Below are 10,860 nucleotides of genomic sequence, written 5' to 3' on the forward strand. Positions count from 1 at the left end.
AAAAAAAGGTCAAAGTTGTAAATGAAAGTAAGTTGTAACTTTATTAAGTTTTCAAAAATTAAAAGTGCCCGTAATTAAAGATTGGTTTGTAATCTTGTGCTAGTTCTTACATAGGTTATTAGTTTATTTTTTTAAATGTTATTCAACACGTATTAATAAAAGATTAGATATTAAAGTGTTTGTAACATTTATACAGGTAATTTAACTACATTGCGTGTTTTTCATTGAAACTTTTTTTGTGCTGAACCGCATATGCGAATTAATATCTTCTGATATTAAAACTGATGAACGCTAAGTAATATTTACCTACAACGCATTAGAAATTGTAAGAAATAGAAAAAACCCATGCGTCATCATTAGTTTTTGGCTGATACATACACACTAATTTTACAATATATAAGTACGTTTTTCTGCAATCATGAAGCCTACAGGTAGCAGTTTTGCATTGCAAAAATGCAGAAGCAATATAAATAGACAGGTATATTTCTTATCAATTGTAAATGCATACATATTCTTTTTCCCTGCCAAGAGGCCTAGAGGTTGCAGTTGTGCATAGCTAATAGAGTTATAAATAGGTAGGTGTAATCCCGATCAATTATAGTTGTAATTTGTGGTGTACAAAATCTTATACGAAGAATATACTATCAATGTAACCAGCAAAATTACAAAAAAATTCAAAAAAACAATGCTACGGCATTTTATCTTTTCACATTCCATGCTTCTATTAGTGAGTCAGTCACAAAACAACTCAGGTCAAATGTCGTATAAAGACCTCATTTCAATACAAACGTTAATACTGATTATACAAATAATCGCAAATATGAAATAAATAGTATGTTCTCAGATTAAAAACATACAATTACTTATTATAGTCGACAACAAAGAATTTTCATTATACATTTAGTACATTCGCAATTTAAATCTACATACATATGAATCTATATATACATAGTTGCCGGCGTTATAATGAACAAAATGTATGTGATAATAGTTGCGTTGAAATACAATTAACTAGTTGCCGACTCTTGTCACCTGCAAAAAAACATTAAATTTATTCTTGTTTTATTTCTAAACGTCTTTTCTTTAATGTGCTTTTTTAGCGATTACCTTTGCACAATGTGTAAATGTGTGACGCAACAAGTGCGCGGTATATAATAGTGTGTGTTTGATTTTAAGTGATTGGATATCTATCTTTAAGCATTGAACTTTAGAGCGGTGAGCACATTCATTTCTTCGCAAATTAAATAAAAACTTAACTAGTTCTTCATAGAAAATGTAAAAATATATCGTCACCTAAAATGCAAAAGCACATAACATCAAATAAATTGAAATTGAGTAGAATACAGATTGTATATTATATATGTATGTTTACTGAAAGTTTGGTTCGTCTTTGAAATATAACTAAGTGATGTTTAAAATTTAAAATAACGTACGTAAATGCATAATGTTTTTTTTTTATATTTTTTTCCCCTTGTGAAAAGTAATATTACGTTATTTTCCATTTTTAGTGACGAACTTTTTTTTAAAACTTGCTTGATTACCTCAATTTGTTTTAAAATTAATTATTTATAAAAATTAAAAAAAAAAAATAAAAATAAAACTGATTGAACTGTCTCGTAAAATATTTCTTTTATGGAGAAATTGTAAATAATCATAATAAAAAGGGTTCACCCCTTACCTAGAATGAAGTGAAGTGAAACTTTCGTACAAATAATAAGTTGATATTAATGATTACAGGGTCGAATAAGGAACGCTAAAAACAATAGTTTAGTTGCATAACTTTCTTAAAAGGGTTAGGCCAGTCTTGAGCCCTCTAAAAAATCTAGTTTCGAGAAAAACCGCACTATTCAGGCTTACCCTAATTAAGAGATCGTTGTTGTGATTGTAACCACATATAGGTTTGGTAAATACTGCTAGGTTACAGCTTACTTAAAGGTCTGTCATATTTGTTCTGCGAAGAGGGCTTTGTTTTTTTGAACTTTCATTTAGACTTTGCCTAGCAATAATAATAGGAGCTATCGTAATTTCTAATGTGTGATTATTTATTCGTGTGAGAAGTGTTGCGGCGTCATCACAGGGCGCTAATTATACGATAATCGATTTTAGCTACATTATGAGGTTCACATACATATAATGAGTATATTTAATCTGTGTTTGATAAGTGTTTTTAATGCTTTTACTACTGTTGTATTTCAAACTTTGTATTCACGAGATGTATTAAGGCTTCTTACGAATTTTACTTTTTCATTTCGTATTGGTTTTTATGAAGGAAATTAGTATGTAGCGGAATTTTCCGTTTCAACTAATTTATAATAGTAACGAAATTTATTTTGTAAAATTTAGTATTTCTTGTTAAAGATTTGCGTTTGGTTGTGCATAGAACGCTAGTTGGTTTTATTGGAGTTAAGGAGTAAAAATATTAAGCAAGTGAGTTAGTAATTTCGTATAATTCTATAAAAGTGAATTTTACAATAAAAAATCAAGTAAAAAGATAACATTTGCTATATTCTTTAATTTATTAACATAATTTAAATCAAAGCAAATTATAAGCTTGTTTTTGACAATTTTGCAGCAAAATAGAATTCGAATTAAGACAGCGAACAGTAAATGAGTCCAATCATGACTTTTCTTACGGAGATTAAAAAGTTAAGACTGATACACTTATGTATTGCCATCACTTTCTTCATATCGGGTCTGGTGATAAATTTGGTGCAGCTAATACTTCACTTGACATTGAAGCCCTTCAATGTTGTACTCTTTAGACGCATCATGTTTTATCTGTGCTATTCGCTAAACTCACGTAAGTAATATCTGCAATATCTCTGCATTATAAACCAATTTGAATAAATTACTTACATATAAAACTTTCTTCAGAGCTACTATTTGTTGCCGAGTGGTATTCGAATAGCAAACTACATGTTTATATCGATCCGGACGACTTGGAGAAATTCTGTGGCAAGGAACATGTTTTATTAATGATGAATCATACATATGAAATTGACTGGCTAGCCGGCTGGATGTTTACGGAGAAAAATCACGTTTTGGGTAATTGCAAAGCGTATGCCAAGAAAGCTATATCATATGTACCCGCAATCGGTTGGGCTTGGTATTTCGCTGAATTTGTATTCTTAGAGCGTTCCTACGATAAAGATAAAGAAATAATTGCGCGTCAATTGAAAGAGGTGTTTGCGTATCCAGATCCCGTATGGTTGCTGCTAAATGCCGAAGGTACACGCTTCACACCGAAAAAACACGAGGCCTCCGTTAAATTCGCTCAAGAACGTGGTATGACAGTACTGAAGCATCATTTAATACCGCGTACCAAAGGTTTCATTGCAAGCTTACCCACGTTACGTGGCCGCTGTCCAGCCATTTACGATGTAAATTTGGCCTTCAGAAAAGACGCAAAGGTTTGTTAGCTACCTAATGTTTTTTCGCATAGTTTATCTTTAAAATCTTTACTTAAAAAATTTTCTTAGCACCCACCGACTATTTCTACGATATTAAATGGCTACCCCATAGAGGGTTACATGTTTGTCCGTCGTATCCCACTCGAGAATGTACCTGAAGATGAGACAGCAGCTGCGGAGTGGCTGCAAAATTTGTTCCGCGAAAAGGATCGCATCATCGACAGCTTCCACACAACAGGCAGTTTCTTTGAAACATCAGGATTTAAGGAAGTCCCCGTAAAACAATTTAAATATAGGCCATATAATCTACTCAATTTTGCACTCTGGTCATTATTTTCCATCTCATTAATACTATACTATCTAGTGTCTTCATTTTTGGCACAAAATTGGATTGGTCTTTCGATTGCTGTCGGCATACTGTTAGCAAGTAAGTTAATTGCACTTCATTTTCTGAAATAAATATTGTATACGTTTTAATTTCTTATATCTTTTTTAGTCTACGTAATGATGGTAAAGTCAATAAATATGTCAAAAATCAGTAAAGCTTCCTCATATGGCTCCGAAACATCGAAGTCGAAGTAATACAAGTGTCAAGCATACTATTGTATGAGACTAGGGGGTCACCATCCATGCGCACAAGCGTATATCATAATACAAGCGTACAAACGACGAAATTGTAGCATAAATAGTCATATATGTAATTCAACTGTTATGTTCGTTAGAAGAACGGCAATCATTTAATTTATATTTCATCAAACAAAGTATCAGCGATCAGTTTATGTATATTTGTGATACACTTGAGAAAATATATTTACAACAAAATATAGGCACAAATTTACATATGAATGTGTATAAGGCAAAGTAAGTGAAGAACGCATTGTAATTATTAAATTAATATATTTGTATTGGGCTACAGTAAAATAGTGCTGCCTGTGGAATGTGTTAGACCAACAGTGGTCTAATTAAAAAGAATTGTAAGTGTAATCTTACAGTTACCTAGCATTCCAGTGTCAGTAATATGATTTAATTTTGAATAAGATATTATAGTCTTGAAAATGTTTCCACATAATCACAAAGCACAATTGAACCACCTATAAATTGTAATAATAAGATATTTACGAGTTTTAAGATAAACTTCCTTTAGTGTTAATTGTAAATCAAAGGAGAAGTTTAAATGGAGATGATTATTGTAACCTGAAATGAGACGGAAAAAAGTTTTACGAACTTGGAGTAAATGTGCAAATAAAATCAGTTGAAAAAATATAATTTTTAAATGCTGCATATTTATTTTACAATTATTATTTTCTTAATGATTAACACTCTAACCTATTTGTTTTACTTTAAGCCCATTAACCCTATATGAAGCCCATCAACCTTATATTAATTGCTTTTTTTAAATATATATATATATTTTTTTATTGTATTTTATTTTTTGCTTTTCTTTATTTATCTATATTTTAATTTATTTATTTTTAGTTCAATACTGCGCAATCACCCATTACAAATGTTATCAAAACGCTAACGCGTAGTCAATATAATCGCACAATCGATAAGATTGTATATAATAATACTAATAATTTTATTCTTTATACTAAAAGAATTACAAGCAATATTTTTATCATTAAACCCAAACATAAATAGCAGGCAAAGTTCAGGTTTCATACTTCTCAGTAATTGCTTTATTGACTTTATTTTCAATAGAAGTTTAAGAATGTAAGGTTAATTTGTTTCTCATATTACCGTGGCTTTATTTAAAACGGTATGTTAATCATATAAGTGAAATAACAGCTGTGAAAATGTACTAATTTTTAATTTAATTATTAAAATCAACTACACTTCCATGTTTAGTACGTAAAATAAATGGAAAGTGAATGTTGCAAAGTTGTTTATTAGTACAATTGAATGAACCATAGCAAATTATAAATAAGCCCACCGCAAGTAAATATATGGAATGAATTTATCCATCACAATGTTATACAAATTATAGTCGTAAACTGAAAAAATAATATATTGGAAATTTTGTATGTAATTAATATACATATGTATATTTAGTTTTGCTTATTAATTACACTAACATCGTTTGCAACCTGTCTTTTAGAAAAATTGTGTCAATACTGCTTAAATAATACATTTTGTGAACTTCTGAAGTTTACTTATATTATCATTTAATGATTTTTTATCTAAATCATATCTATAGTCATTAATTTCGATATACAATAAAAGGTACTACAGTTCGAAAAAACAGTCAAATATCCCCGAACTGTGTGGAATTTGAGCGATTATGGCTCTATATTTGCTTTGGAATATCTAGTAGTTTGCTAGCAAAACGTTACTGCTTTTGATGGGTAGAGTACACTATTGTTTGTAAAAAGATTTTACTATAAAACTATTTTTACTAAAAACTTTTGGATATGCTTCTGACTGAAGGTAAACNATAATATTAATAACGAAAACTATTTTTTATCTGTTATACAGAAATAAAAGATTTTTGAATGTTATTGTTATTAGAAGCATGTCGCTAGAGGCTAAGCTTATATTAAAAATTGACTTTGTGTGTAAAATTGTATGTACGAATGAATTTTTATAGTAACATAACTATTAGAAAAATACACGAAAACAGTTATTTCTTTATTATATGATTGTCTAAAAACAAAAATATTATTAAAATACTTCTTTTACAAACTGAAATTATTGTTTTACTTAAAAAGAGTGAACAAAGGGTTTTCATGAAGTTTTATGCTTCTCAAAAAATCAGAAATAGTTTTTGTGTGGATATAGGAGAAACGATCTTTAGAAATTTGTTATTTCATGCAGTTAAGATTATATACGTTATATACGTCCTTAACATTTCTTGAAGCATTTAAGCCAAATATATTTAAATAAGATAAAAGAGAGTTAAATAAGTAGGTACAAATATTTGTATTGAACATAAAATTGCAATAAATATTTACATAGTCAGTTTTTATGCATATATGTAAATACATATGTACATATATGCAAATAAACATACACAATTTTTAAACAAAACCACAAAAACTATAGAAGAAATAATTATAATTGAGCCATACTGCATATACAGAGTACACATGATTTTCCCTTTCTTTGAAGGGCAAATTCTATTTATAAATTTAAAGTATACATATTTGCTAATATTTACACACATTTATACACTGAGCTATTCAATTAATTAACGCACAATTGGCTAAGGTCAGTGGAAAAGCATTTCATGAATTTAAAAGTAACCAACGAGTTGACCGAGTTTGATTTGCGAAAACAACCAAGAAAAGCATCTGAACATCTGATTCTTTCATTGCCAGAGTGGAGTTTTTATTAATTCGAATAAATGAATTAGTTACTTTCACTTCTTATAATTAATTTTATACACAGATGAATATCGTACACATTATAAATGGACGACAGGAAATACAACTGTAATGGTTATCATTTGATTTCAATTTCCATAAATCTTGTCAAACTCTATTACCATTTTGACAGGAAGACAAGTCAATTGCCAAAAATCAGCTGGGAACAAGAAAGCGGACGATTATATGTTCGTGAATTTATACAACGCTATCATATAATTGTTATCGCTTTCTTTAACAAATTCGTTTTCAACATTTAGGTAGCTTACCACATTGAGTTAAAACAACATATTTATATTATTGGTTATCTATATTACTTTTGTAGATTGCCGCGTTTCTTTAGGTACTGATGTTGTTTAAAGAGTTTATTAAATTTCTTGGCGTTTTAGGAAATCGATATTTTTGACTTTTTGTACATATGCATATAATCATGATTGTATGCGTATTTATTAAATAACAATTTATTAAGAAAGCTCTAAGACAGTTAAAATGTTAATGTTTTAATAATTTGTAAATTGTGGTAGACAGTGTTAACTTAAAACTTGAAAAGAACAATTCATTTATTTCGAAGTTACTTGGCACTTATTGCACAACCCTCAGCTATCGTTGAGTTTCTTTTTTAATATTTTGTATATTGCCGTATCATACTTACATACGTACATAATTTAAAGTGACCTTTGGAAGCAAATTTTTGAAGATTGTACGCGTACTGGTATTACACCAAAGTGATTTGTTCAGCCACACTTTTATACCAAGCCAAGTTACTACCAGGTTTCAATTAATGCAAGTGATACGAAAGCTTTTGCTATCAGTTGCAATTACGCCTGATACCTGCTTGGAGAGATTTTTCAGTCTTTCTTCAGCGAGGTTTGTGATCAGTAGTGTACTGATCGCCAAGCAGCATAAATCTATTTCAATTATAAACAGTGAATATATATATTTTTTATTAATAATCAAATAAATATAACATATGTATATACATATATATTGTGAAAGTGAAAATACATTGTACGTAGATATTTATTGGTGGAACACTGTTTGTTTTCTTTAGTTAATGGGTTGGAAAAATAACAACGCAAAAATTTGCTTATACATACATATGCAAATATTTCACTTTAGTATAAAAAATCCAAATTTTTGAAATAAACCAAAGTCATCCATAATCTCCTTTTTTAATTTTTGATTAGCTTTTAGCATAACACGTTAATCATGATTTCGTTGACGGAGTTGAAAAAACTCACAATTGTGCATTTAGGCATAGCCGTAACCTTCTTCATATCAGGTTTGGTGATAAATTTGGTGCAGCTAATATTGTATATCGCTTTGAAACCCTTCAACGTCGTGCTCTTCAGACACATCATGTACTATCTCTGTTATTCACTGTACTCTCGTAAGTTGAAATACAGTATGAATTTAATTTATCATCACTTATTAACGTTTTCTTTGTCATTTTAGAGTTGATATTCATTGCTGACTGGTACTCAAATAGTAAACTACATTTGTACATCGATCCAGAGGAATTAGAAAAATTCTGTGGTGAGGAGCATGCTATGATTATACAGAATCATTCATATGAAATTGATTGGCTATGCGGTTGGATGTTTGCCGACAAAGTACATTGTTTAGGCAATTGCAAAGCATATGCAAAGAAAGCTATTTCTTATGTGCCTGTAATGGGTTGGGCATGGAAATTCGCTGAATTTGTATTTCTGGAACGTTCGTACGAAAAGGACATTGAGATAATTTCACGTCAATTAAAAGAGGTATTTGCTTATCCTGATCCCATATGGCTGCTGCTCAATGCTGAGGGTACACGTTTCACACCAAAGAAACATGAAGCTTCCGTTAAATTCGCTGAGGAACGTGGTTTACCTGTATTGAAACACCATTTGATACCACGTACAAAAGGTTTTACGACAAGCCTACCAAGCATGCGTGGTCGCTGTCCCGCCATTTATTGCACTACTTTGGCCTTCAGAAAGGAAGACAAGGTACGTAATACATATATTTAAACCTTTCTTATGATTAGTTATAGTACTTTAAATTTACCAATATATACCTATATATTTTTATACTCTTGCAACCAGCGTGTGAGTTCGTAGATGGGTATAACCGACACTGTAAAAATTAATGAAATCGGCTGTTAACCCTGCCCAATCTCCATGTAACGAATGGTTCCGCTGAAAACAACTAGAAGCGCGATAAATTAATGATAAATATAAATAACTCTTATTTTTTCACTTTTCAAAATGGAAATCAAGCATTAGTGAATGCATCGGGATAAAATTGTGGCCGAATAGTGCGCTTAAGTAGGCCCCCTTATGGTTAAAAATTGTGCAAATCGGAGCAAAACTATTCATCCAAACTTCCCCTAGATCCCATATAACTTACCCTACTTCGATCCTGGCAAGCTGCAAGAGTATGAAATATTTTGTTACATCCGAACTTATTTCTTCCTTACTTGTTATATATGCAGAATGCACCGACTATTTCCACACTGCTCAACGGATACTCGGTCGAAGGTCATTTGTATGCACGTCGTATTCCAGTAGAGAGTGTGCCGGAAAATGAAAAGGAGGCGGCTGAATGGTTACACAATTTGTATCGCGAGAAGGATCGTTTGGTCGACAGCTTCCACACAACTGGCAATTTCTTTGATGCTTCTGGCTTTAAGGAGGTGCCCGTTACTGTTTTAAAATATCGCCCATGCAGTTTAATCAACTTTGCTCTCTGGGCTGTATTTTCGATATCGCTTATACTCTATTATTTGATATCTTCACTTTTATCACAAAATTGGATCGGTCTTTCGATTGCTGTGGGAATACTTGTGGCATGTAAGTGCAAATCGTTTTAATTAAATTTTCTCATAGTAATCCTTTTTTTCGAATTTTTCAGTCTACATACTAATGGTTAAGTCAATCAATATGTCGAAAATCAGCAAAGCTTCATCCTATGGTTCGGAATCGAAAGCGGATGCAAAGACAAAGTAATTGCTCTGAGCTTGCATGCTTATACATACACATGTACGTGTATCTCTGCGAGCGATTTTACAAATTACAAGTTTTAAGAACATGAGAACGTATGTATATAGCCATAAATTTACTTTCGTAATACGAGTATGAGCAGTGTGTTTGTTTCTGAAATTTGATGAGGTAAAAGGGGACAAAGTACAACAGAATTTTTAATTCGTGTTCCCCATTACCTGCACTACATGTAAAAGTGTACATACAGACATGTACTTACCAGTAATGTTAGTGGACAGCCAATCACTATTATTTAACATCGGGATCATAAATAATTAATGCTGACTGATAAACAGCATTAATTTGTTGTGTGTAGGCTTTAAACCATTGGACAATGAGCGTCAATATTTCGATTTATACTGTGGTTGCCGAAAAACATGTTAAAAATCGTAACATTTATATAGCTTTAGAAATCGACCAAAACTGTGTAAATTGACTATATTTCCATTTTCGAATACTTTTACATACATACATACATATGTATATAAACGGACTAATTAGAAAAGCACGTACGAGCACCTGTTCATTGTTTAGACTGCTGAATGATATTGAAATAAAGCGTAAAGATGCGTGTTTTAAGCTTAAATCTAATTGTGATCAATTTCTGGGTTTTATTTGATTTAGGTGAAAATATATAAATACATATTATAAGTATGTATATTTGCAAATTTATAATTTGCTAAAATTTTGTGCCAATTGTGCGGGTTCTACGTTCAATAAAAATTGGAGATGACATTAATTAATAATTTCATAAAATGCTACTTTGTATTGCATGCTTTCTCTAATTATTAAGTAAAATAGTATGCTTTTAGAAAAAGCTTTTTAAATAAATTACACAAAACGAAAAGTGGCCGTACAACAACACTTTGCATTTTAAGTCTGGCTTGTACAAAATCTTTCAAAACTGTCGTGCCAGTTATACAGGCAATTTAAGTTTACTCATTTATTGACAATTTGCTTTTTGGTTTTTCACTGAATACTTGTAATTGATATACATATTAGAAATTTAGATATGTAACAATTCAAACAAATAAATATTATGAACTTATAAATATTGTACTTCTT

General features: G+C 30.7%; 2 protein-coding genes across 6 annotated transcripts; both read left to right on the plus strand.

Moving 5' to 3' along the window:
- On the plus strand, positions 1–4,684 carry LOC108972954 (1-acyl-sn-glycerol-3-phosphate acyltransferase gamma-like). Of its 3 annotated transcripts, none has more exons than XM_018939917.1 (5): positions 1–27; positions 2,573–2,800; positions 2,875–3,410; positions 3,480–3,837; positions 3,907–4,684. In XM_018939917.1, the coding sequence occupies exons 2-5, from the start codon at positions 2,608–2,610 to the stop codon at positions 3,990–3,992; spliced, it is 1,173 nt and encodes a 390-aa protein (XP_018795462.1). In that variant the 5' UTR covers positions 1–27; positions 2,573–2,607; the 3' UTR covers positions 3,993–4,684. The 3 variants fall into 3 exon arrangements, with proteins under 3 accessions (XP_018795462.1, XP_018795463.1, XP_018795461.1); XM_018939918.1 differs by lacking the exon at positions 1–27 and adding an exon at positions 1,955–2,118; XM_018939916.1 differs by lacking the exon at positions 1–27 and adding an exon at positions 2,254–2,427.
- A 2,257-nt stretch (positions 4,685–6,941) lies between these two features.
- On the plus strand, positions 6,942–10,381 carry LOC108972958 (1-acyl-sn-glycerol-3-phosphate acyltransferase gamma-like). 3 transcript variants are annotated; one of them, XM_018939925.1, is made up of 5 exons: positions 6,942–7,032; positions 7,960–8,162; positions 8,228–8,763; positions 9,249–9,606; positions 9,668–10,381. In XM_018939925.1, the coding sequence occupies exons 2-5, from the start codon at positions 7,982–7,984 to the stop codon at positions 9,760–9,762; spliced, it is 1,170 nt and encodes a 389-aa protein (XP_018795470.1). In that variant the 5' UTR covers positions 6,942–7,032; positions 7,960–7,981; the 3' UTR covers positions 9,763–10,381. The 3 variants fall into 3 exon arrangements, with proteins under 3 accessions (XP_018795470.1, XP_018795471.1, XP_018795469.1); XM_018939926.1 differs by lacking the exon at positions 6,942–7,032 and adding an exon at positions 7,050–7,115; XM_018939924.1 differs by lacking the exon at positions 6,942–7,032 and adding an exon at positions 7,443–7,698.
- The last annotated feature ends 479 nt before the right edge of the window (positions 10,382–10,860 follow it).

The sequence above is a fragment of the Bactrocera latifrons genome, unplaced genomic scaffold, assembly GCF_001853355.1.
Source record: "Bactrocera latifrons isolate USDA-ARS-PBARC rearing strain unplaced genomic scaffold, ASM185335v1 scaffold_44, whole genome shotgun sequence".
Taxonomy (NCBI): domain Eukaryota; kingdom Metazoa; phylum Arthropoda; class Insecta; order Diptera; family Tephritidae; genus Bactrocera; species Bactrocera latifrons.